At 35.6% G+C, this 27616-nt stretch overlaps 1 protein-coding gene and 1 long non-coding RNA gene across 6 annotated transcripts; one reads left to right on the top strand and one right to left on the bottom strand.

Annotated features, from left to right (window-relative positions):
- Window positions 1-1236: 1236 nt before the first annotated feature.
- LOC140798881 (uncharacterized) lies at window positions 1237-3876 on the bottom strand. Of its 4 annotated transcripts, XR_012110918.1 has the most exons (5): window positions 3744-3864; window positions 3057-3350; window positions 2499-2758; window positions 1911-2407; window positions 1237-1446 (listed from the first exon to the last, which is right to left on the bottom strand). It is a non-coding gene; the product is annotated as an uncharacterized lncRNA (long non-coding RNA). The 4 variants fall into 4 exon arrangements; XR_012110919.1 differs by lacking the exon at window positions 1237-1446 and having other exon boundaries at window positions 1829-2407; XR_012110917.1 differs by lacking the exon at window positions 1237-1446 and having other exon boundaries at window positions 1829-2407; window positions 3057-3295; window positions 3744-3828.
- Window positions 3877-4492: 616 nt separating this feature from the next.
- LOC140798832 (ABC transporter A family member 1) lies at window positions 4493-27580 on the top strand. Of its 2 annotated transcripts, XM_073152910.1 has the most exons (40): window positions 4493-4782; window positions 4867-4946; window positions 5037-5208; window positions 5481-5563; window positions 6030-6246; window positions 6685-6908; window positions 7541-7601; window positions 7698-7784; window positions 9459-9691; window positions 9783-9897; window positions 9972-10061; window positions 10597-10817; window positions 10904-11016; window positions 11236-11342; window positions 12189-12251; window positions 14015-14101; window positions 15577-15675; window positions 15751-15935; window positions 17162-17216; window positions 17308-17379; window positions 18570-19277; window positions 19404-19582; window positions 19879-20089; window positions 20956-21039; window positions 21246-21287; window positions 21377-21473; window positions 21794-21921; window positions 22006-22110; window positions 22341-22487; window positions 23216-23479; window positions 23634-23769; window positions 24549-24628; window positions 24723-24830; window positions 24947-25097; window positions 25183-25319; window positions 25405-25479; window positions 25546-25843; window positions 26521-26654; window positions 26874-26932; window positions 27024-27580. In XM_073152910.1, exons 1-40 carry the CDS (start codon window positions 4696-4698, stop codon window positions 27103-27105), a joined length of 5676 nt encoding a protein of 1891 aa, XP_073009011.1. In that variant the 5' UTR covers window positions 4493-4695; the 3' UTR covers window positions 27106-27580. The 2 variants fall into 2 exon arrangements, with proteins under 2 accessions (XP_073009011.1, XP_073009012.1); XM_073152911.1 differs by lacking the exons at window positions 4493-4782; window positions 4867-4946; window positions 5037-5208; ... (2 more) ...; window positions 6685-6908; window positions 7541-7601 and having other exon boundaries at window positions 7706-7784; window positions 9568-9691.
- Window positions 27581-27616: the final 36 nt, after the last annotated feature.

The raw sequence follows: 27616 nt of genomic DNA, 5'->3' as shown, positions 1-27616 counted from the left end.
ACAAGGTGGCAGATTTGTCTGCGTTCTTCGTAGTTGTGTACTCCTATCAACCCAACAGTCATAGTACTTGTCCAAGATTGTATGGTTGCTGAGTGGTCCTCTGAACTCTGAAGCAAGAATCCATTCATTATATGGAGTTATGGACCACTATGAACATAACTTAGTTATCTTTCTTGGAGAAAATTTGAAAAGAAGCTAGTTACCCAGTGGGGCATTTTATGTGAAATTTTAGAAAATTTGGAGAAGAGAAATCAAGCATTCTTCAAGTAATGTATACATCGCATTAATTGAAAACAACAGGAGCGAATGCAATCGATAACAAACGAAGAAATTGCAAACAGATATGTGTCTTTTTCCTTTTAATAACATCAGCTAGAGTTTTGATTCCATTTACTGTGGGTTGCTTCGTGGAGACAATTTTACGGAAGAGGTTATGTAAAATATAGTTAAATATATTGGCGATAACAATCTGATTTAGATAATCATAAAATTCGATTGAATAACCATAATAAATTGAATTAAATAAATTTATAGATTAAAGAGTGTAAATATTTTTATAAGTCGAGACTAGTGTTTAACAATATATTGTTAAGACTAATTCGTCCTTTATCGGTTGCTTTTGAAACAATGGATATAAATTTTTTAGGATAAAATAGCTAGTTTATACATAAAATAAACTGTTATTCGAATCAACTTAGTGTAATACTCTATCTATTTCAAACATAGTAACGGAAGAGTCAACAAGATATGAATAGATTGAATTTTAAAAAATAAACAACCATAACAAAAAGGTACAAATCTTCTAGTGTTGTTGTTGAAAGGAAGCATCTATTCACTATTAGGTTCGAATCCTAATAGATGCATCTATCCACAGGAACAGAAGCATATGTTCGGATACAACTAAAATTCACATCCAAAATTGACCTACGAGCAGCCAAAGCACCAAACTAGGTAAAATTGAAGTTAACTAAACTGAAATCAAATCAAGTAAAAGATAGTTAAGATCTTGACCAATGAGCTAGTTGATTTACATAGATTCTTTCACCCATAAAAATGGGTACCCTTTGGGTCCAAATCCATGTGGAACTTAATACTTATATGCCTTATATTACACAAACAAACAATATAATACTAAACTCATTTTTTTTAATTTTTATTGTCATGATAGCCATTTTAAAACCAACTTTTATTTAAATATCTTTATAAATTTGAATAAATAAATATATGATATTAAAGTACTCTTTAAATTTTATTAATTTTATTATTAATTCATCATTAATAGTGTGTAGTCCCCATATAAATTTGGACTCGAAATTTGCATAAAATTCATATTGGAGTACAGGTTTGTCACAACATGTGCATTAATGAAATATGCCAACGTTTTATAGCATAGCAGATGCTTGTCAGCGAGGTTGGCAGATAGTCATGTGTATGGTTCTTGTTGGCCTGCAAATGTCCACAAGCAACAAGGTAAGATGAAAAAAAAAGAGAGAACAAATTCCTTCAATTCTGCAAGTTAAATAGTTACTGTCTAACAGAATGATGGTAGTAATGATCAGTAAATGCATAAGCTAAGTCGGTTTACCTGAAAAATATTACATCAGTGATGATGGATGGAATGATCTATCAGCAACTCAAGCAAGAGAAAAACTACAATTTTTTCGACTGAAAGGCCGCAGCCCAGTTTCATTGAAACTTAAACGATGAGTGCCAACCATAACACATTTTATGTATAGTTAAGAGACACATCTATACCCAGACAACATATCGACCCAACAAAACAAAAATATAAACAACTTCCTAACAACCAGAAAAGTAGGGGTCGAACTACAAAGCATCGCAAAAGTTCAAAACATAGCACCATATCAAGTTGACACATACACAGCACCAATAATTCAATTACATCAAACCTGATTCAATGTCTAAGTAGTTTAATAACCATAGTTTCTCAATCATCCAGTGTCAGTGGGTCTTTAGCACCAGCACCTTTGATCCATTTTTTTTGTTTCTTTGCTGCACTTTCACCCTGAGTTCCTGCCTGACAAGGAAAGAGAGAAGTAATTCGATGAGACTGCTCCCTCCAAGATTTATGCTTCCGCTGGAAAACTACAATTAGATGGCAATCATGCCAATCAACAGAACAAAAGAAGATTCTTCACATAAATGCAACATAATTTAGACTACTAGTGCAAGAGAAAAGTATAACGGTTAGCTGAAACTACCAAGTAAACGCATAAGGAGAGAATCTAAGATCTTAAGGTCTTTCATTAAGCTAACATGGACCGCATTCTCTATTCAGATGTTATATCCTACAGTTTCCCATGGTATCAAAAGACGAAAGGAGGTTTAGTATGTTGAAGATGAACAGATGAAGTGAGCTTGAGGCATTCGCTTTGGCACTGCTTCACTGCACAAGGATTGGCACAAGTATAAATGGCTGAAACACCACAGACAGTAACACATGTATCAGGAGTTGGATCCTTCGAGAATGCACAAACCTTGTTCAACATCCTCTTTGATGTACAGACCCTCTCACAGACAAAGATTTCATCTGAATTTGTCTCACGTTCTCAAGTGGTCTTAAGCCTCTGCTCCTCAGAATGTCTCCTTCTCACTCTAATGGTTTGGCTTGCGATGAAGGCTGGAACATCAGCATCCAGCGAAACCAAGTAGATGATGTTATGTCAACCATTGCATTCACAATTTCACAGTGCTTGAGCTGTCTGTCTGCTATCTTCCGACTAGGCCAAGATAAGAGCTGCAGGAGAGAATATTATCGATTTTCCTTCTCTTTGAACTATCAGAGCTAATCCAAGTGCAACAATAGTATATGGGGATTTTTACTATGAACTAATCATAATCATAACCACAGACACCCAGGAAAAACTGAAAAAGTCTCAGGTGGTCACCATAAACACAGAGCAAAAGAAGGAACTTAATTACAACCATAAGCATTTTTGTTCCCAAAACATACTTACATATAAATCCCAAAAACTCTGAAACTTTAGAAGAGAAAAAAAGATCACTACTTCCATAAGTACTTAAAATGATCTCACCAATCCATCTCATTCTCTTCCTTCATGATACAACGCCAGATGAGCCCTTACTCTTCGTGAGGCCCCATCTGGTTACATTATTCATATTCCAAGGATATGGATACAAATCCTGATAAGCAACACAGATCACCACCCATTTTTGAGGATAAGTAATCCCATCTTGGGGCCTAGGATTGAAATACCAGGGGACAGCTATTCTGGATGCACATTTGGCATCAATTCATTCCTTTTCTCCGAGTCTGAAACCAAGGATTTAAGCAAAAAAGTCTTGCATCAGATGTTCAAAGTTTGTTCCTGGAACATATAGAAATCCACTATTATTCCCAGTTTTAATATCACAAAGTGCAAATCCTCGACAGTACCCTATACTTAACACTCTCCCCACCAGCCACATCCAAATAAACCTTCCCATAATTAACACTCAAGAATGCTTTGGGTTATCAGTTCCGTAAAGTTGAAGACAAGATTAACAACACAAAGTATACTACTGCACTTCTATGTCGAACCGAATCCAAACTGAAACAAATCGCAACTTTTGGAATTAAAATGTCTCCAAGATCACTCCTTTTTGCGTCTTACCTTCTAAAATCAAGTTTGAAGGGAAGCTCAAGCTCTATGAATCAAACCCCAACGAAAAAAAAATTAAATTGACAAATTATTCAAATAATTTTCCCATAGAGGGAGCACCTGACCGTAGGAACCTTCCACCTCCCAGTTTCAGCTACAGAGATCGAGAGAGGAGCGGAGTCAACGTCTTGATCGAATACTTTTCTTTCTCTGAAAATAAAGCAAAAAAATATTGCGGGTCATCACCGAAAGCAAAACTATTTCATCATCAAATAATTTACATTTAACACCTCACTTTTTTTATAAATTCCCGACTCAGACCCTACTTTTTCAATACTTACATTTCAAGCCCCATCTTCTGAACTACCAAATTGATGGGATATATTAAAAGACAAATATTTAGGGTGTAAATCGTAAATCTATGAAACATAGTACGTGAAACGTGATTTTCTGTATTTCTTATATTATTATTTTTTAAAATATTTCAAAATCACGTAACTCAAGCAAGTTTTAACTAATATTCTAAACTATTTATTTAATTAGAATTAAAAATTGTGTGGTTAGTAAGCTGCACTTTCAAATCACCGCACTATTTTTATACTATCAACTGAATTGATTTAATAATTTAGTGATTGAGTTTAGAGTCGATCGTACAACCTCCACATTCCATTTTAGTCCAGAAACCCAGAATATTTGTTATATTATCTATTTTAGTCCAGAAACCCGCTGAGATCATCTACATCCCCAAGTTCAAGAACTTGTTACAATCTCGTTATCTAAGGCTTCAATGACCGCCAGGTGTTCAATGTATGTAGTTCCTACATTTCAGGCTTATAGATGACCAGAATCCCGGTAAATATCCCAGAGGCTCCTGGTTCTCCGTGGGTGGGTCCTCAGTCACCACCGACCGTGCGCTTTACGCAGGCGGCGCCGTCCCCATTTCTTTGCTTTAGTCTCTTCCCGTGGTGAGCTTCGTGAATTCCGATCTCGATCGCTACCTCTTCCCCAAAAGCCTAGGAGTAGGCGATTCCAGACTCAGAAGCCGAATCTTGAGAGGGAATCGGAGGAAGGGATGGGGGAGTCCCGGCGGCAGTTGCGAGCCATGCTGCGCAAGAACTGGCTCCTCAAGATTCGCCATCCTCTCGCCACTTGTACCGAGGTCAGTACTCGATTCTTGAAACCACATCCGATCAGCGTTCACCTGCGCGATTCTTAGGACTTTACACTGTACTTTGGTCTTTAGATTCTACTGCCGACGATCGTGATGCTGATGCTGATTGTGATCCGTACGAGAGTCGACACGCAAATCCACCCCGTGCAAGCGTACGGACGTTTAGATTTAAGTGCCGCCGTTTGGCCATAAATTCTTGGACTCTTGCCTGCTTTTGCTTATATCTTGCACTCGATTATCAGGTATATCAGGAAGGGAATGTTTGTCGAAGTGGGAAGGAGCGAAATTTCTCCCAGTTTTGATAGTATATTGAAGTTGATGTTTGCTAAAGGGGAAACTCTAGCTTTTGCACCCAATACTTATGAGACGAGATTGATGTTGGATGTATTGGCAATGAAGTATCCTCTTCTAAAGGTAGAGTTGCAGTTTTTCCTATATTGCAAAACCTTTTGCTTGAATCTTTCAAATTTTCTATGCTTTCGTAGATGTGATTATTTTAAAGAGTTCAGGTGGCAAATGGTAACTCTGCAAAGTATGGTTGGCATCTTGTCAAATAATGTGCTCCTGACCGTATTTAATCCTTTAGCTTTTGAAGAATAGATACAACATGTTAAATGTTACACTTATGCACTGGGGTTTTGCATTTGTGCTACAAATCTAATAAGTATTGTGCGTTCTGGCAATAGATGGTTGGAAGAATTTATGAAGACGAGCTAGACCTTGAAACTTACATACGATCAGACCTTTATGGGATTAATGATCACGCCAGGTAAATTGTCTTTTTCACCTGTTCCATTTCATTGAGCAATTGTATCTATCTGGATTTCCTGTATCTTTAAGATTCATTTCCCTGCTCCTACATCATTGGCCAAGCTCTTTTATTAATTACTTGTTAGAATGCTCTTTCAGTACAGCCATAGTCAACTTCTGTTATCCTGCATCCTTGAATTTACTTATCTAACCTCTATAATGAATAAATCTTGGGCCAAGATATTCATAGAAATATCTGTGTTAGTGCATGATCAGTGTACATGTTCTTTTAGAACCATTCATATTGTACCTTTGGAAATTATCTTTAGGACAACTGATGTTTGATCGTCTGAGCTCATATTTTTAACAATGGCTTGTTATTCAATTATTTGTTTTGTTGTTAACAAGTTTCATTTCCATAAAATACAATATTTTGTACTTATATTGTCAGAGGTTTACAAACTTACGATAACATTTCTCTTCAGGAACCTATCAAATCCGCAGATCAGAGGAGCAGTAATATTTCATGAGCAAGGTCCTCAAGTTTTTGACTACAGTATACGTCTCAATCACACCTGGGCTTTCTCAGGCTTTCCAGATGTTAAAACCATCATGGATGTAAATGGACCATATCTCAATGACTTGGAACTAGGCATGAACATCATACCAACTCTTCAGTATGGATTTAGTGGATTTCTAACTGTATGAATTCTTTTCCTTCTCTCTTGTGGTTGTATCATCATGTCAACTTAGTAGGAAACCAATAATTTGAAATTCTGATCTTGGGCCATATCTACAGCTTTTGTATTCTTGTCTTGTCTACTATTCATTTGACTTGGCATCTTTAGATTGATCGCCCTTCCACAAGTAGCATAAAGAATATTGTAAAATTGATTCTCTTTTCAACTTGATTTTGATTTATGAAACTACATTCCAACTCGTAAACAACTATATTCTCTACATTTCTGTTCTCATATTCACAAGTGCTAACACTTTTGAGCTTTCCATCTCAACTATTTGGGTAGGCAGTTTAAGTTTGTACTTATTGGTTATATTCTACTTTTTATTTTGAGTGTTTTCCTATTTCTAGTGTCATAATGCATTTCCTTCCTTTATTTTGATCTCTTCATGTTCATGCAGTTGCAACAGGTGGTGGATTCATTAGTAGTACTTTTTGCCCAACAAATTCAAGCTAATGTTACCTCAGGGAGTGTACCATTATCTATCCCATCAGCAATCCAGTCGGACGTCAATCTTTCTTGGATACAATCTATTCCCGCCAAAATTAGAATTGCTCCATTTCCCACTCGTGAATATACTGATGATGAGTTTCAATCCATTGTAAAGACGGTGATGGGAGTACTGTGAGTACAATTCCTGTCTTTCTTGAGTTTCTTGGAATTCATTTTCCTTAGAGTAAACTTTCAGTTACAGTCTGTTGCTTTTAAAGTATCAAAGGCAGAATATTGTTATTAGAACAGCAAAATTTCCCTTCCCATGGTCTATAAGTTTGCATAGATGACGAAGCCTTTTTCCTTAACATCACTCCATGTTGTCACACCTGCTCAGTCAAGCACATAAATGACATCTAGGCACCAAAGCCAGCGTAAAACTAGTCTGACCTCTCATATCAATTCTTTTTTCTTTTGGGACAAAAGTGCATTAGGTCTAGCTAATATCCATTGGTCTCAACTACTTAATGGTATCTAAGTTGTTGTCCTTTTGGTTTCTCAAGAGTGGTGTTGTACTGTTATGCTCTGTGATTGATTGAATATGGTTCTATTTGTGTTTTTATTACTGTTGTGGATTTCTACTTCCTAATTGTCCATTCTTCTTTTAATTTAGTTGGCTTCTAAGCTTTTGCCACATACTGGTTTGGATAAAATACATCGATAGACTGGATGTGGTCAAAAGGTTTCAATTTTTTATTAGGAAAGGTCTCATTTATTTTACTTACTTTTTCTGTTTTGCAATTGTGTTGCATTTTGGGAAGCAGATATCTCTTGGGATTTCTCTATCCTATTTCTCGCCTTATCAGCTATTCTGTCTCTGAGAAGGTATGCTGGTGACATGAGTTTTGGTGATCTAGGGACTTGTGCTCTCCTTTTTCCCTTATCTGGAAGAATAAGCACATTGTCTTTTTATTTGTGCAGGAGCAGAAGATTAAAGAAGGCTTGCACATGATGGGTCTTAAAGATGAAATATTTTACCTTTCCTGGTTCATTACATATTCACTACAGGTAATTACTATGCTTGTGAAGACCTCCTTCTTTACTTTTGATTGTCCATTGATATTGGAGTCTTGGTACTTTATGGACGAATTCTTTGATTGTACTTATTTCTGCCTTTTTGAGTCTATAATATTCTCTATGCTACAAAATGAAATATTTTATTTGTGAAATTTTACACACATGGTAAAAATCTTTTTGAACAGTTCATTTTGGTATTTATACTTATTGATGTTTGAGGTGGTTAACGTATGGTTGATCTCGATTCTAGGCCAAAACTAGTCTTGCCTGAAACAGGTACGAGTAAGAGAGAAAGAGAGGGGGAAGAGAGAGAGGGAAAGAGAGGGAAAAAGAGGTAAAGAGAGAGAGAGAGAGAGTTTGTGGGTTGCGATAATAAGAGGGAGAGGGAAGAAGAGAGAGGGGAAGAGAAGGGAAAGAGAGACGTGGAGAAAAAAATAAAAAATAAAAACTATGCTGGAGAGGAAGAGAGGTGGTAGTCGGTGAGAGTGAGGGTGAGGGTGAGGGAGAGGAAGTGGATGAGGGAGAGAGAATTAATAGGAGATAGAGATAGTGGGCGAGAGAGTTTGATTAGAGGGAGAGTTAGCATGAGAAAATTTGATAAGAAAAAGAGCTAGTGGTAAAAGAGAGTTTGATAAAAGAGAATTAGTGGGAGATAAGGTAATATTTTTTTATTTGTGTGAGGTGGGAGAGAGAGTGTGAGTGGTAGAAAGGAGGGTAGATAGAGATTGAGAAAATCGTATTTATTTTTTAGTTTTTAGACTTTATATATAATAACCTATATTTATATATTATTTTAAATTTTTTTAATTTTTTTTTAATATTTTAAAATACAGGTTGATACGGACGGCCGATATGCATCATTTTTTTAGACGATTGATCCTGATCCCAATTTCAATACTTGAAATTTTGGTTTACTTTGAAAACCTTAATGCTAGCTTATTTCATGTTTTTAGAATCTTAAGGATCAACAAGTACAAATGCCACACATTCACAAATGCACCCTGAGTTCTTTAAAAGATAGAACATCATAAAAAAAAAAAGCCCATGTGTAGGTGTGAACTAATGCCATAAGAAAGAACCTCATTAAAAGGATTGATCCAAGTTCCAACTGTGGTAAGTGATTGCTAGGAAATATCAATACATCTTGACATTGTGTAGGCGGTAGTAATCTCTTTTTTTTCTTTCCCTTTTCCTTTTGAACGCTAGTTATTAAACTTATTATACTCTTATAATTTATGCCTCATTTATGCATTAAGTAATTATAAATAAATTTAGATATATGTAATATGATTTACATGATGGTAATTGCTTTTGCTTGGTGGCACTACTACACAATATTCTTATTTTTCTGTTTTTGCCAATTCTTTTGATTATCTGTCACCTTACACTGATGTTTTGTTACCAAGTGCAGCTCCATCTATTGCTACCTTGGTAAATATGTCATATTTTGTAGTGTTTTCCTTTAATTGTGAGTCATTGGAGTTGTCTCATAAAAATGTCTTTCAACTTTTTTTCTTGTTGTTTCTGGCTTGCACATTTTGAATATTAGTGGAGTTTCAGTTGACAGAGTACTAGTAAGGAGAAATTAAAATGTATTGCATGTGTATGACAATCAACAGACCTATTCTTATGTCTTGCTCACTAAGTCTTTATGCACTTTTGCAGTTTGCAATATCCTCAGCAATCATTACAGCATGCACAATGAGCAGTCTTTTTCTATATAGTGATAAGTCACTGGTCTTTGTCTATTTCTTTTTATTTGGTGTAAGCGCAGTCATGCTTTCCTTCTTTATCTCCACATTCTTTTCTCGAGCAAAGACAGCTGCAGCAGTTGGCACCCTATCTTTTCTAGGAGCTTTCTTTCCTTATTACTCAGTCAATGATCCTGCTGTTCCAATGTAAGTCTTGATTCTACTGTTCTATATTTTGATGTGTCTGGATAAATGTCATGAGATGAGTCGAAATGCTTTCGCATCATTGTTCTTTCAGGATTTGGAAAATTTTGGCTTCATTGCTTTCCCCTACTGCCTTTGCTCTTGGGACAGTCAATTTTGCTGATTATGAGCGTGCTCATGTTGGAGTTAGGTGGACCAATATGTGGCAGGTAGGTGACTTTCAATATATTTAGTTTAGGCATCTATGCTTCCAAATACATATTCTGAGGGAAAATGAGTGCAGGAATCATCTGGAGTAAATTTTTTTGTCTGTCTTATGATGATGATGGTTGATAGTGCTCTGTATTGCTCCTTCGGTCTATACCTTGATAAGGTAAATATTGCTGCTTCTTTCGGATGTGCAATAATGCTAGTTTTGCATGATTGTGTTGTTTTGCGCTGCTATCCCATATTGTTGATTTGCAAATAGTATTCCATCTTATTGCGTTATGATCTACTGTTCTGTTATTGAAGAGATACTCCTATATCATTTTTATCGAAAAGAAAAATAATCATTGCAGCCGACGTGTGTTTGGAAGAACTTAAAGCATATTAAGGAGAAATAACTAGAGAGACATTGTATGGAGATTAGAAGCTAAATCAATCCACTATGATTTTTCTTGCCGATGACAAATCTGCTTTAGCTGTGGAATTCTTCTTAAAATAGTTGAGCTCTATGAGTTTTATTGCACTTTTGATTAAATGAAGAATATCAAGTTAAATTTCTCAAATATGTTTTATGCAAATAATTAGATTTCTCCCCCCTATACATTTTCATCAGCACTCTAATATAAAATTCGATCATCTATGATTATTTTTCTATTTTTTACGATCTCATACTTGCCATGTTGACAATTTTACTCAATCAGGTTCTTCCTAGAGAATATGGAGTTCGTTATCCTTGGAACTTTTTGTTTACTAGGCTATTCTGGCAAAGGAGAAAAACATTTCACTATTATGCTGATAACCAACAATATAAACTTAATGATGAACTATTGAATGGAGAGAAACAGCATACCTCTAAAGGTCTATCTGAGCCTGCAATAGAGGCAGTAAGTTTGGATATGAAACAACAAGAACTTGATGGCCGGTATATTTTTTGTTGCTTTTTTACATGTGTAAGTTTCTGGTTTGGGATATTAGTTGTAACATATATTAATTTTCTCCGTATTCCAGTTGTATCCACATCAGGAATTTGCGTAAAGTCTACACCACAAAGAAGGGGCAGTGTTGTGCTCTTAACTCACTTCAACTTACTCTCTATGAAAATCAGATACTTGCTCTTCTAGGTATGTCTCATTCATCTAATTTTGATGTATCATACTTGCACATAAGTACCCAGAAAGTAACTAGATTGGGCTCTGATTCTATCTCAAATGGACACAGGACAATTAGGTTCTCTATTAGAAAATTCATTCTCTAATAATGCAACTTATTTGCCACAAAAAGTTAAGCTGAAATATTGATCATACGTTTGTTAAGGTACTGAAGTTTTCTTTACTTTGAAGGACACAATGGTGCTGGTAAAAGCACAACTATTTCACTGCTTGTCGGTCTTCTTCCTCCAACATCTGGTGATGCTGTGATTTTTGGAAAGAGTATAAGGACCGACATGGTAAGTTTAATAATTCTGGCTTCATCTTCAATAATTTGTATGATGAATAACAATGATGGCTGATTGAGGTTCTGCAGTTTCATATTTTTTCAATATGGTATGGGAATTCTTGCACTGATGCTTATATAGAGACTGCATAAATGATGCTATAGATGAGAATACGAGGGAGCCTCACTTGCTTAGAAAGTATATTAGACATCAGTTATTTATACTATTGGAATTACTTTAACATGGTAAGATAAACTGAAGATGAAGAAACAAAATTAATAATGATTCACATGATTCAAGATTTCCATACATCCTTTTCTGTTTGATTAGCATGAGTACCTATGTCTCCAATGTTCTATAATTTTTTAGTGTATGTTTACAGATAGGTTAAATTCTCTTTGTCTGTCAAAAGATTCCTACAATAGTTCAATGCCCTAATTTTATCTTGAGAATGACTTTCAGAAATTGAGGAAATGAAGAATACCAAAATGTATGGGTTACATGACAAGTGTTTGTTTTTTCATGCCATAGCCATTTGATGTTCATGACTCTGATTATTCCTCTCTTTGGAAAGCTTACATAGCTGACCTTTGGGTTGTGATTTTCAGTTTTAAACATTTTGGTTATTGATGTCCACTTTTGTCCCTGTCAGAGTTCTTTGGATGTACCTTAGCTTGTACATGATTGATGATACAACTTGTTATTAGTTTCTAGGTACATGAGGATATCATGATTTGATGTTCAGTTGCAGTTTATGTCCTTTTTTCTCTCCATAGTGGTCATTTTCTCCTTTTAGTTAGTCATTTACTTCTTGATTTTCATCTTTTGCTTCTTGTAATCAGATAATTATTCTTGTAGGATGAAATACGGAAGACATTGGGTGTATGCCCTCAAAATGATATACTTTTTGCCGAATTGACAGTAAGTACAGTTGGTCTTTCTTTATTTTGTTTCTTCTTTTTTGTGCAACAAGTGACAACAGTTACCTTCATACTATTTTTCTCCTTAAAGCTTATGTACAGTAGATGTGTATGCTGTGATATTATGTTTGGAAATGGTTCTAAGCTTTTAGCTGACATTTCGTCTTATTTTCTTGGTATTTGTTATATAGTTATACTCTATTCTTATTTCAATACAATGAATAGAGGGCATTGTGTTATGCACTAATCTTTACCATGGATGGCCATGTCGACCGGCACGGGGCGTGCCGGCACATGGCACGAGGGATGCCGCACGGCACCCCTCCTAATAGTTCCGCCGCTCGCCGTCGACTTCGTTGTCGAGCTACTCGTTGCTGATCGCCGTCGCCGTCGGGTGCCTTAGCCCGAGGGAGGAGAGACCGAGAGAGAGTGAGAGAGAAATTGAGAGGATACCACAACTTAAGTTTTAACCGATCTCTCTCTCTCTCTCTCTCAATTTCTCTCTCACTCTCTCTCGGTCTCTCCTTCTCCCTCGGGCTAGGGCACCCGACGGTGACGGCGATTAGAGAGCGGCAAGCGGCAACGGCGATCAACGATCGACGACAGCGAAGGTGAGTATCTCTTTTTTTTCTCTCCTCTTATAGCACGGCCGGCAAGTGCCGCGGCACGTGTCGTGCCGGCCAGTGGTTAGCACGGTTCGTGCCTGTGGCACGGCTATCGTTGATCTTTACTATTCTTATCAACTTGCGTAAATCTGTCAACTTTCAGCTAACCAGAGTGATTTTTAATGGAAAGACCATGAAGGCAGAACTTATAGCTGGTTTGTAGTGGAAAAATTTGTCCATGAAAAGTTTAGTATATAATCAATGTCTTAACTCTTAAGTAATTGATGATTTGTGAAAAATTTCAGTCTTCTAGATAATTGTCTATCCACTTCAATGCTTGCTTCACTTGCATTGACGGTTGAACTTGGATTTATATTTCATTTATGAAGGTAATTTTTAATAGGTATATAAATCATGTGATTATTCACAATTTTCCAATTAACCATATTCTTCATGGACTCTTCCGTCATCATTGATTTGTGCATGTTATTTACTAGCAAGATTGTTGATACTTTCAATTTTCAAAAAAAATTCAAGGCTCGTCAATTGATGTGACCATGCAAGGTATCATTGGAAAAGCTGACATCTCTATTTTGGGTAGTGTGGATGTGGATATTTTAGTTATCAAATCAGTGGCTAACCATTGGATTTTTTTTTCAAAAAAAATGTCAAGAAATATTGGATACTTGGGATGTTGGAAAATGATGCAAATAATGTCAGTTGCTAGTAGGCATTATTAATCTAGGGAACTCAAAGGTGAACTGCTGGTTTGTACATTGGGAAGGCTTGTGCGTTAAAGAGAAAAATACAGCTTGATCATCCATTTCACCAACTATTTCCAGGGCATTTCTTATTATTTAGCTTTATGCACTTAATCACCGATTTCTATAGCTGGGACCAACAGTATATACTCCTTACCTACAAGATCTATTGTCATTTTTTCTATTGTTGGAAAGGTTCAAGCTTGACCTATAAGACTGGTACTGTTAGCATGTTACATTATATTTCTATTGATTCTTCACATCTCTTCAATAATCATACAACATGTCAAATAGATGCCATTTGTGTTTTTCATTTGGATCTCCTGATTCAGTGTCTTTAACTTTCAGGTTTGTTGATACATGTAGTTGTTCTTACCTTTCAATTGAACTTCTTCTAGGTGAAGGAACACATGGAAATATTTGCGATTCTAAAAGGTGTTGAGGAAGACTGTTTGGATCGAGAAGTGATTGAAATGATAGATGAGGTCACTTTCATAGAGATAATCATTTACAACTTTACATTTGCTTGATATTTTAAGCAGTATCATATATTGATGCATAATTGTGAACTAATTTCATACTGCAGTCAAATAGTCACTTCCATACGTAGTCCTTTTAGGTACTCAACATATTTTAATATGAGTTGGACTTCATACTTAATTTCATAGCAGAGAGAAATAGAAGTGCTCACTTCTCAAGGTGCATCCAATAGTTAGAAAAGTGTAAATAATCTCCATGGCACTTCTGTTTAGGGAAAAGTGCACATTACTATGCAGAAGCTTTTTACCCTTTAACACTCATTTATACATTGTTATTTGTCTACAATTGATCTTCATTCTTGACTACATATTCTATGTTAAGATTGTTGACACTAGACCAGCTCATTGGAACTTTGGAAGATCAACTCCACTGGATGTTGAATGTTCTTGGAAACCAAAAGGAGATCCTCTAGGTCCTTTAGTTTGCATCTCAGTAGCACAAGATAGATAGATCTATTATTAAGTGCTTTTATTACTCTTTTGGAGTGTGTTGTATTTTTATGCATGTAATTGTGGACAATATTTAAGCATATTTTCTACTTTGCAAAAATATACTAGCCTACCTATACTATAATAAGTAGGCTACAGCACGATGTAAAATTATAGGAGAATCTGTAAAGAAAGATATAAATGGATTTAGTTACTTGCTATGCATGTGATAAGTGGAAAAGCATCTGTCACCATGCAAGTCTTATTACATGTGTTGCTCTCCAACAAGTGCTGTCATGTACTGATTTTAAATGCATTCCATGAGTCTACATAGCAGCTCAATTAAATTATCATATTTACTACTACTTGCATATTCAATTGATAACCCTTTCCTATCCTTCCTTTAGAAATAGTAATTAGATGTGTTTTATTTGACTTGTCTTTAGTGACCTTATACAATTAAGAGCAACCATGCCTTTTCCCAGCTATCTTAGGTTGGAAATATGGATCCTTTTTTTTAAAACCGTTTAGTCCCAATTATCTTTATGGTGAGTCATCAATATAATTCCTGTTGCCAATGAACTCAAAAGTAATTTTGCGAGTATTGAGATGCATCTTAGCCATCTCATGAAATTTATCTCATTTGGCAGTTTAGGAAACTGGAAAAAATATTTGACTTTTTATTGTATCCATCAACTTTTGGCAGCTGGCAAGTTCTGGAAAGTAGATATAGAAAGCTAGAAACATTTAGCATATCCGGTTATTTGTTCATACTTGCCTTTTATTCTGTGTTATTGTGAGATCATTTAATGGTGGTCATCATTAAGTCATAATGTAAAAACTAAGAAGCATTGTTAACCACTCTAGGTGATTATGTGGGATAATGTCTTCAGCTGATTAATCTTGATAAAAATATCAGGTCCTTTTTGTAACTTTGTATTTAACCTAGGATTTTTTTCTCTTTCTCTTGGGTCCTACTTGGATGATATCAGGTTGGTTTGGCAGACAAAACTAACACACTTGTTGGTTCACTTTCTGGGGGAATGAAGAGAAAGTTGTCCCTCGGCATTGCACTTATAGGGAACAGCAAGGTATGAAAAAGGCTATATGCTTTTGAATTAATGATCTTCTCATTACATTGTTAAGGTACTTTTTTCAATATACAGGTTATCATCCTTGATGAACCAACCAGTGGTATGGATCCATACTCAATGCGTTCAACATGGCAGTTAATAAAGAAAATTAAGAAGGGAAGAATAATACTACTGACGACACATTCCATGGATGAAGCTGATGTTTTAGGTGATCGGATAGCTATCATGGCTAATGGTCACCTGAGGTGCTGTGGAAGGTCTTATCTTCTCTACTTAATGAATTTTGTACCCGACATGTGTGTGTGTATATATATGCCATCAAAACTCAAAAGTACAATAATGACCTCTCCATTTATGTGTTGCATCTCATTTTACTGCGTTTGATCTTATCTCTGAAAATACAAAGATTGGCTCAATACCATATACCTCAGATAGTTTGTATTTCATGATGTATGTCTTTTAGTTCTTTATCCTCTACAAGTGTATCATTTGCTAGTTACTCTGGCAAACTATCAAATGAAATTCCTTTTGGTGACTGGTCTGTCAGATCAGAACTTGACTAATGTGCAAAATGATGTCAAAACTGGAAATCACTGTCAAATAATGGTATGAATTGTACGCTACCATAGAAATTGCTGGTGGATGAAGTTTCTAAAGGAACAGTGATCTATGGGAACAGTTATCTAGAGAAAGAAGGACAGAACAAGCAGTAGGTTGTTATCATGGTGATGCAGAAGAGCCTATGAACATGTATTGTAATTGATGACTGTCAAGGAGATATGGTCAGAGAAATGTGGGACAATTTTACGGAAGAGAATTTATGTACTAATGAGAAAAAGTTAAAATGTGAAGAAAGTGGGATATTTTTTATGAAAATGTGATGTACAACAAAGAGAGAAACACTGGTATTTTCTATTTGTATCCTACATATTTGTGGTGTTGATCATGTTGACCGGTGCCTGTCCAGCATTTAATTTCTTTTGCCACATGGTTGGGCAAAACATATAGGTTCTTGTTGAAACTTCAAGACATGCACTTTGCTTTAGTGGTTAAGTACTATAACCATGGCTTCTTGATTTCATGTATTGTACTTTGTGCTAGTATTCTTTAGATATATGACATGACCATTTGAAGTTTTCTCTGTCAAATTCTTTTTGAAGATTTTCTTTAGTTCTTAGTTTTTTCAGGTTCATTTGGCTATAATCTCAAATAGTCTTGAAAATTGATCGATAGTTCTATTGGTTCTTTCCTCTGTAGTTAATCCTGTTTGTATTGTTTGAACTTATGCTGCATATAATGATATAAGTCATATCTCTGTTGATTTTGCTTTTGATATGTATCATTGCATTGACAACAATATATTCTGAATAACAAACAGTGACCTTAATGAAATCTTTGCTAGAGAATCTGAGAAAGTCTCAGTAAATTGTGTAACATATTCTGATTTTGTTATGTATTTATCTATATAATCGTTGTTGTGCAGCTCTCTTTTCTTAAAACATAAATATGGAGTCGGCTATACACTTACTATAGTAAAGGTTTGTGTTTCTAGCTTTTTCCCATATGTATGCTTTTTTTGGAATACCCTCCTTTATTATGTGATTAAGGATGCCATAAAATTTTAAACAGAGTGCTCCTTCTGCCTCCATGGCTACTCAGATTGTTCATCGTCATGTTCCAACTGCTACATGCTTGTCTGATGTACGTCTCTTTCCCCATTAAATATATTGCTATTCTATTTTTATGTCAGAATATTTCTCGTTGTCAGTGTTGTTCTCCATGATTTAGTGCTTAAACTCAAGTTAGGATGTAGCAGGCTTCTTCAGTGAAGATGTTCATTAATTCATGAAGCATCTAATTGCTCAAATCTGCTTAACCACTGGATTAATTTATTATATTTTGGTTCCATTTTTTGATTAAATACACCATTCATGCCTTTTTTAAGTCCACGTTACTTTTTCTTGAGGCACTTAACTTCCAAACATGAGCTTTGTTCTTCATTTCTTCCATCTATCTTTGCTCATTATGTAGTTAGGTTCACTTTCCTGCGACAATATGATTTGTGCAATGTGTATGAGGTATTAGATTTTGATACAAGTCCATTCCTTAAGCGATCATATTTCATTGACATTGAAATAAGTGAATAACTCAAATAACTCACTTCAGTATGACTAATGTCTTTCCATTTCTTGGCTCTCTCTCCATTTTTTAGTTCTCTCTTGTCCTATATTGTAAGATAGTAAAATCTGATGAAATAGATGGTCTATGTAAAAGAAATATCACAATGCTTTCACATGTATTGTGGAGATCACCATCAGTGAGACTGATATATTAAGATATGAACTGACCATATTGCAAATTTGTAGTGAAATTATTTTGCTTGTGTAATGTACAGGCGAAGCTTTACTCTTCTAAATGTAACATTCTTGATAGTGTAATTGTCACTGTAACATGTAGCACTACCTTGATGTTCTTAAAGGTAGTGAAGCTACAAACAATGCAAAGGTGTAGAACCACCCTGATGTTAAATTATTTTGATGTAGCTATTGTGTGGCTACCTCGGAGTATTTTCACGTTGTATGGCTTTGCCATGATTGTGGTCTTACACAGTTGCACCTGATCTGTTTGTTGAGGAAAAATATATTTCTATAGTCATGGGAAATTCTTCTGGACTCTTCTTGTAAATATGAATTACAGCATCATAGTGCATGCTCTTCAATTAATGGTAATTCCAAATTTGTTGTCTTGTGTAAAGATTTCTCATTATAGTAATGTAGTTAGATCCTCACTGCTGCCATCTGTTCTGATAATACTAAGAAAATGCTTGAATTTCTTTACTCTCACAAATGTGTTAGATATGTTGCTGAAAATTGTTTGTGTCCCACTTCTAGGTTGGCACGGAAATTTCCTTCAGACTTCCTCTTTCATCATCTTCTTCTTTTGAAAGTATGTTTCGGGAGATTGAAAGCTTTATCAAAAGGCCTGGCATGGAAATTGAGAATCAATCGTTGTATAGTGAGAGCTTTTTTGGCATTGAGAGCTATGGGATCTCTGTCACAACTTTGGAGGAAGTATTCTTAAGAGTTACTGCTCAAAACTTTGGTGAAAATGATAAAGGCGAATCTCTAGTATCTCATACTGGATCGGACTTTTTAGTTTCTGAAGCTTCCAATTGTTCATTGATAGAACCATCACATACAAAACCATGTGTGGGCATCCCTACAAAGCTTTTCAGATGGATTTGTTGTACTTTGGTAAGAGGTTGCAGCTTAGTATTTGAGGCTGTATGCAGTTTCATTGCTCTGGTTACTATTATGTTCTGTTGTTGTGACATGCTTACAAGTACTACCTTTTGGAAACATTCCAAAGCTCTATTCATCAAAAGAGCAATTTCTGCCCGAAGAGATCGAAGAACAATAATATTTCAGCTATTCATCCCAGCTGTATTTTTGCTCTTTGGCTTACTTTCTCTGAAACTTAAGCCACACCCTGATCAGTCCTCTGTAATGCTGACAACTTCATATTTCAATCCATTACTACGAGGTGGTGGTGGTGGGGGCCCTATTCCATTCAACCTGTCCCAATCTATTGCTGAACAGGTTTGTCTCTCTACTTTTTTGCAGCATAGCATGTTGCGTGGGCGTCATCTCAGCCTACTTATGTGGATATGCTTAAATTTCCTCAATGTGAACTTGTCATATGGCTAATTTATGGTCATGCTACAGGTTGCAACTAATGTGAGGGGTGGTTGGATTCAGAAACAAGAACCAAGGGCTTTTAAGTTTCCTGATCCGGAGAAGGCACTTGCTGATGCTATTGATGCAGCGGGACCAAACTTAGGTCCTGCTCTCCTTTCCATGAGTGAATTCCTGATAACTAGCTTGAATGAATCTTACCAGTCAAGGTAATGTAGTTTGGGACCTTGATTTCTCAAGATCACTCATGCACTATTTTGCTAATATATTTCTTTTTATTTATGCTGGTATGCTAACATATTTAAAATGTTTATTTTAAGATTAAATATTTAAGATTCTACTTCTTTTTCATTTTTGCGAGAATATGATTTATGTTTTAACTTTTAAAGATTAATTACCTCAGCACAGGTATGTTATGATTGCAACTTAATTCTCTTCTTATGTCTTTGCTAATCTACTTTATATTTGCATTATCGCTATATCATTTTTTTTTCTTATTCTGAAGGTATGGTGCTGTTGTAATGGACGATCAGGATGGTTATGGGAGTATTGGATACACAATACTTCACAACAGTTCTTGCCAACATGCAGCACCAACCTACATCAATTTGGTGAATGCTGCAATTTTGAGGATTGCAACAAATGATAAAAATATGACAATTCAGACTCGTAATCACCCATTGCCAATGACAATGTCACAAAGGTCACAACGACATGTATGGGTCTTTCTTTCATAGTGTTATGCTAACTTTGAAAGTTTGAATATTGCTCACTGTTATATAATGATGGTTATTCATCTGTTCAGAACTCCCTTTGGAAATGCCTGCCCTTCAACATTTTAGTTCCCACGAGTTTGAACTATAGCACATGTAACTACTACATTTGTGGAAGCCGTAGATGACACTTTGGAGCCATGTTCTTCTAGAATATCTGACTTGTATCATTTGGGCACTATGCAGGCCATTACAAGCCCTGACATAAAGAACATGCACATTTGTCAATTATTGTTGTTTATCCAACTATTGTATGAAACTAGGCCCTGGTAGCTGTTCCGTCAAGTAGGAGGCCTACCCTTGAAGGAATCTACCAAGGTTAAACACTGTTGAAGGAACCTCCTGATAGTGCTTCTCTTACCAAGTAATTTTAGGTCAAATTGGGCCCACTTAGCCATCTTTAAAGCAATGAACCGAGAAGTACTTGAGAAGTATCCGAGTTGCAATATTGGTTTTATTTTCAACTTAGATATTTAAAGGAATATCCAATTTGTATGCGAGTTTATTTCTACCCAACCCCCTGAAAAGATGCTATGAGCAATGCTAAAACTATAGTCAAATTAGTGGATTTGACGATTTGTTCATGTTATGGCCAGATTGAATGAATTTATGACATCTTATGTGGGATATGGCATTTAAGTGATGTTTATGTTCATCTAGTTTTACTTCCATTACTGCAGTATTTCAGTCTAGATGGTTTGCACATATGACCTCATCAGTATTCTTGTAATATTATATATATTTGATCGATTTGGTGTATATGTTAACTTTTATTATGCTAATCATTTTTGGACTATATATTTGTGTAGGATTTGGATGCATTCTCTGCTTCAATTATTGTTGCCATTGCGTTTTCTTTCATTCCAGCATCATTTGCTGTTGCTATTGTCAAGGTGATTCTCTTTAGCTTTTATTCCTGAAATTTGAACTGAAGTTTGTCACTTTGCCTTTTGTACTTTTTTAAGGCTCAGTTAATTTATCGCAAGATGTTCTTCGAGAGCATGAAAACTACATCAAGTCCTTCTGGTGTTCTACTTCTTTTCATGTTTTTTTAAATCAAGTAATTTATTTTATAAAGATGTATTCTAAATTTATGCAGGAACGTGAAGTCAAGGCAAAGCATCAGCAACTGATTAGTGGGGTATCATGATAATTTAAAGAGCTCGAGTAAATTGTATCCTGTTCTTTTTTCTTTTTTCTTCAATTTTACTCAACCTGACTGTTTCTTAGGTTTCCATATTTTCATACTGGATTTCAACTTACATATGGGACTTCATCAGCTTCTTGTTTCCCGCATCACTTGCCATGGCACTATTTTTCATCTTTGGTGGGTAATGACCTCTAGATAATTACAATAAAATGTTACTGGGATCCTTCAATTAATCTAAAGATAGATGTATCAATGCAACATGACATGTGTATTAGTATGGCATTTGCATATGCAGTTGTATAGAACACAAGCACATTTTAGGGAAGCATTCCAATGGTACAACTGTACAAGAACAATATCCCATCTAATAAGCCTACCTAGTATAAGTAGCTATAAGTCCTTCATAAGTTTAATACATCAATTATATCTTGTCCACCTGACCTTGGATTGTATCACAAAATATGATACAGAACTTATAAGATACTCTTCATTTGCAGGGTTGAATCAGTTTGTTGGAAATGGTTCTTTTTTGCCAACAATTGTGATCTTCTTGGAATATGGCATGGCAATTGCCTCATCAACCTATTGCCTCACTTTCTTTTTTTCTGACCATTCAGTTGCACAGGTTTATCTCTTTACAGACTCTCTTATTGGCTCAGAAGCACAAGGAAGATTATTACTTTTATTTCTGTTTAATTTTTTATTGCAGAATGTGGTTTTGCTGGTTCACTTTTTCAGTGGGCTCATTCTGATGGTTATTTCTTTTCTTATGGGACTCATTGAGGCAACAAAAAGTGTGAATTCATTACTAAAGGTTGTGTTCACTTCTACTAGATCATTGCTACAATATTGTGTGGCCCAAACATGTTGTTTTGTGGCTTTTGCCTTCATTTTTTGTTGAAGACTATCAGTTGGAGTTATTTGCATGCATTCCTTTTTACTTAATTAAGCAATTTTATCTAATCGTTACTAGGGATATCAATTTTTTCATATGAAGTGATATTCGTGTCTAATGCTGCTTTCCTGACAATGTTTCATTTTCAGATTTTCTTTAGGTTGTCCCCAGGATTTTGCTTTGCAGACGGGCTTGCGTCACTTGCTCTTAGGCATCAAGACATGAAACGGGGAATTGGGAGTGGTATTTTGGACTGGAATGTCACTGGTGCCTCTATCTGCTATTTAGCCGCTGAGGTTCTTTTTTCAATTTAACATGGATTCATCTTTTCTCCATAGTTACTCAGATTTCCTTAATTTAAAATTTATTAAGTCAATAGTGATGATATTAGAGGACCAGTACGTAATACACTAAGAAAGGAGAGTTGCTCGTTTGCTATCCTAAATTCCTAGTGGGTGCATCTCTCTGTTTTTTTTTTCTATGCACTAATGACATCTTTTTTTGGTTGAACCAGCAATTTAGCCAGTTTCATTGTACTAAAAAAATCTTCTATGGCAATGTTTAATGTGTATACAGAACCCCCCTTCTTATTCTTCTTTAATTCATTTGAGAGAATCTATAATGTACTTTGATAGATTGGATAACTAGCTAATAAATTGGATATTGTAATTGGAAATTTAAGGCCCATGCTCCTTTACTAGTATACTAAGTTTGTAGCATGATACACCTCAAAGTGTACAAAGAGAGAATACTTAGCTTGATACAATTAATGGGCCATTAGTTTTACATGATATAGGAGTTAGAGAAATCATAGAGCTCTACCAGTTGAGGACAAGAAGCTTGTTGAACATGATATCTTCTATGTATTATATGGAATCTGGATCTACATCAATCTGACAAGCAGGAACCCTTTAGAAATTTCTTCTTGAACTACTAGATATCTATTTGTATATCCTTCCTTGATTTTGCTTGGCATTGTAATTGTACAAACTTTGTGGTTTATTAATTTCTTCTGTTGCAACAGAGTGTGATTTACTTTCTTCTCACAATTGGGCTGGAATTATTTCCTTACGAAAAGCCAAATTTGACTTCAATTAGAGAGTGGTGGCAACATTTTATCTCTGTTAAGCATGGCAAGTCTGGTAGATATTTTGAGCCTCTTATTGCATCACCAGATGATACTTCTGTTTCATTATCTGATGAGGATGAAGATGTTAGATCTGAACGGCAGAGGATAGTTGGTGGCTTTGTTGACAATGCCATAATCTACTTGCGTAATCTGCAAAAGGTGCTCATGTCTTCTGCAGTTAATCTATTTGTAGGTTGTGCATTATCTAGCACTTGTTCCAGGCATTGCTCGTAGGTGTAGCATATATTCTTAACTTTTCCCCCTATTATGCACACTAATGGATGTTCCTTCTGCCTATCACTCTAAATGACAGGTGTATCCTGCTAGAAGAAATCATGCTGCAAAGATTGCAGTTCATTCCTTAACATTTTCTGTTCAGGAAGGAGAATGTTTTGGCTTTCTTGGAACAAATGGTGCAGGGAAGACTACAACCTTGTCGATGTTAACTGGTACATGCAGGAATTGTTTTGGCTTTCTTCATTGAAGTAACTTTTCTATAAGTATTATAATATTTATTTCTTCTGCTATCCGGCACACCTAGTTATTTTGACTGTATCAACAAAGTTGAACAACAAGCATTAGTAATTTTAAACTTACATTAATTGCTTCTATCTTTATCTCTACGATAATTGCAAAAATAATTATGTCTGCAGAAATCAAAATTGAACTTGGTTCATAAAATATATGATGTTAAACTTAAAAAAGAATTGGTGCTTAAATCCTGGTTAGTCCCAATGCATGAGGCTCCCTAATCTTAGGCAGGGTATTCAGAGAGGATGTATCAACCCAGTAATTTTTTTTTGAGAAAGTTGTTTACAGGACTTGAATCCATGGCTTCTTAAGAGAGCCTTGCTATCACACCATGTGATACCCTCTTGAATCTTTATTAGTGGCATTGTTTTTCATTGCAAGTTTCTCTTTCTACCAAATGCAGGCATATGTCCTCTTATAAACATATGAAACGCTTTGGAATTTTGGGCTATCCAATATTTTGTTTGTTAAATGGGTACATAGGAAATGGTTTTATTGAGTGTTGGCTTAACCATAAATGTGTGCCTTCCAATGCTTATGTAATTTGACATGCCTAAATTTCTGCATGTATTTTTGTTTTTAGAAACTCTAGTAGTTTAAACTGGACGAACTGCATCTCTTTTGATTCAAAAGGGTGTCACACCTTTATTATTTTGTTTTTGTGGTTTCTCAGTTACTCCAATCTGATGTTCTGCAGGGGAAGAGAGTCCATCAGATGGAACAGCATATATTTTTGGCTGTGATATAAGATTACAGCCCAAAGCTGTCCGCCAGCATGTATTACCATATCACTTTCTTGTATCTCTTTCCTAATTAATCATGATCAATTATTTTGCACTAAAAAGTTACTTGTTTGTTTTACTTTGTACAGATCGGTTATTGTCCACAATTTGATGCTCTTTTAGAATTTTTGACGGCTCGCGAGCATCTTGAGTTGTATGCGAGAATAAAGGGTGTTTCAGAAATCAGCATGAATGATGTATGAGCAGCATCTAGCTGTGTCTTGTGTTGACTAGATAGATCACAAATATTTACTTTGTTCAGTTTACTCGTTCTCTTCCATATAGCTGATGTAGGTACTGCCTCTCCTTGTAGGTCGTCAATCAGAAGTTGTTGGAGTTCGATTTGTGGAAGCATGCAGATAAACCATCATATTCTTTAAGTGGTGGTAATAAGCGCAAGCTCTCTGTTGCTATTGCAATGATTGGGAATCCCCCAATTGTGATCCTTGATGAGCCTTCGACAGGTACACTGACGTTTCTTTTAAAATCAAGTAGGACACCGATATCTAGATATGAAATTAATGGGGTGAAAACCACTCTAAATCGCAGGTATGGATCCTATTGCAAAGCGATTTATGTGGGATGTCATATCTCGTTTATCAACTAGGAGAGGAAAGACAGCTATTATCCTGACAACACATAGCATGAATGAAGCTCAAGCCCTCTGTACAAGGATTGGTATAATGGTACTCATGCAAAAAACGATCTACTCAATGATTCATGAATGCTCCCATTAAAAGATTTAAATAAATGATCCCTTTTGTTTTAAAGGTTGGTGGCCGACTAAGATGTATTGGGAGTCCACAACATCTGAAAACGCGATTTGGAAACTACCTTGAGCTCGAGGTACTTGTAGAGCTTATAAAAATGTTATTTGACCAGCACAATGTCATTGGCTTTTGTTGTTTTCAGGTAAAGCCTACTGAGGTTAGCTCAGTTGAACTAGATGCTCTTTGTAGAGAAATTCAAGAAACTCTCCTTTACTCCCATAGTAATTCAAGAAACCTATTAAGAGACCTTGAAGTTTGTATCGGTGGAAGTGGAAAACTATCGCTGGACGCTGTATCAGAAATCAGCTTGACAAGGGAAATGATAATTTTGGTTGCACGAACACTTGGCAACGAGGAATCAATCCAGACAATTACATGTTCCATACCGGGTGCTGATGGAGTGTTTGGTGAACAATTATCAGAGCAGCTTATTCGAGATGGTACCAAATGTGCTGAACACTGTCTTGCCTATCTTTTTTCCACTATTTCATGGGCTATTCTTTTCTTGCTCTTATCCGTGTTAATATCCATTTCAATTTCCATTATGATTTTTCAATCATTTCCAATCAACTTATTTCACTTGACCTAATGGGTGATTAATGCAGGTTAACTAAAATGAAAGCATGTGAAGTACATGGCCACCTTTATATAATTTTTGGAAAAAGTACTTAGGTTAGATTAGAGAGAACTAGGATTTGCAACTCTTTTTATCGAACAAAAGAAGTCTTCAACAGTGCATCCGACCTCTTGTTACTTCAGTTATGATTTGTCTAAAAGGAGCTCAACAGACTAAAAATCTATCTTTCTATTGTTCCTGAAGGGACAAAATTTCACTTCTATTGAATTTTGTAGACAAGAACTTGAATGCTCTGATCATTGTTGTTAGTTGGATTTTTTTTTTTTGGAACGCATAAATGAACAATATCCAAAGAATTGGAGTTCAATTCAAACATGAAAACCTTTGCAGGGTTTTCTATATATTGTTCTTATTGAACAGTTAAACATCTAGGTATTAGTGGACTGCTGCAAATTAGATGGCTGTGTGTCTTCAAATGTTGATTGTCTTGCCTTTCTTTCTCTATTTCCATTAAGATTTCCTATCTTGTTGTGGAAATAGGTGGTGTACCACTGAGAATATTTGCTGAATGGTGGTTGGCAAAACAGAAGTTCTTACTGATTGATTCTTTTGTCCTCACTTCATTTCCTGGAGCCACATTCCATGGTTGCAATGGATTGAGTGTAAAATACCAGGTAAAAAGTAGTCAGTAGAGTAGGCTTTGACTAACTACAATTCTGCAAATAATGCTTTCATTTCATTAGCTCTTAAGTTGTTAATTTTTCCTCAATAAAGATAATCGTCCTGGCATATTTTTTACCTTCTCTAAGTTCTGAAGACAGTAATGGTCAGAGATTCTTCTAGGTTCTCTTGTGTTTTATAGCTCTTTCAAAACATGTTATTTTGCATTTCAGTTGCCGTACAGAGATGACTCCTCTCTTGCTGACATATTTGGGCATCTGGAGCATAACAGGTACCACGCAGGATAAATTCTTATAAAGTTTAGCATGTCTTGTTTCATTTTTGTTCTCTTAACCTTTCAAATTTGTAACTCAACTCTTCAGGAAGAAACTTGGGATAGAAGATTATAGCATCAGTCAATCGACACTGGAGACTATATTTAATCATTTCGCTGCTACACACTAATTCAACAAGACGAGAGAAGAACAAATATCTAACAATTTTTGTCCATTTCTAGTGGTGCATTTTTTGCCCTGTCAATTTTATAAGATACAGAAGAATACTGCCTCTATAGGTTAACAGATCACAGATACAACATTTACAACATCAATCAGCAAACAGAGAGCTTGTCATAGATGCTGATGATTCGGTGTAACACCGGTGACTCGAGCTGGTACTGGACAAACCAGAATACCTATAATCCAAAAGCATACATTCCTTTTTTTTTTTGTGCTCTTTGTATTTCTCCTCCTGATGTTGGGAGTTTTCCTTACATCTTGTGATATTCAACCGTAAATTTCCATCTTTAAATGTAAAGCAGCAGCTGGGGTTGGGGGGAGGAGCTTGTATAGTGATAGCCTATTAATTCAATTTTTGTGTAACATTACGGTCATATCTAAGGCTGTATACTTTCCATTGTGAAATATGTTATTAAGATCAATCTCTGGATTTCTGTGGTACCTGACTTCTGTTCATA

The sequence above is a fragment of the Typha latifolia genome, chromosome 12 (genome assembly GCF_019914945.1).
Source record: "Typha latifolia isolate L0001 chromosome 12, TyphaL0001v2, whole genome shotgun sequence".
NCBI classification, from domain to species: domain Eukaryota; kingdom Viridiplantae; phylum Streptophyta; class Magnoliopsida; order Poales; family Typhaceae; genus Typha; species Typha latifolia.
The sequence above is the reverse complement of the archived record's forward strand: the minus strand, read 5'-3'. Positions and strand labels throughout refer to the sequence as shown.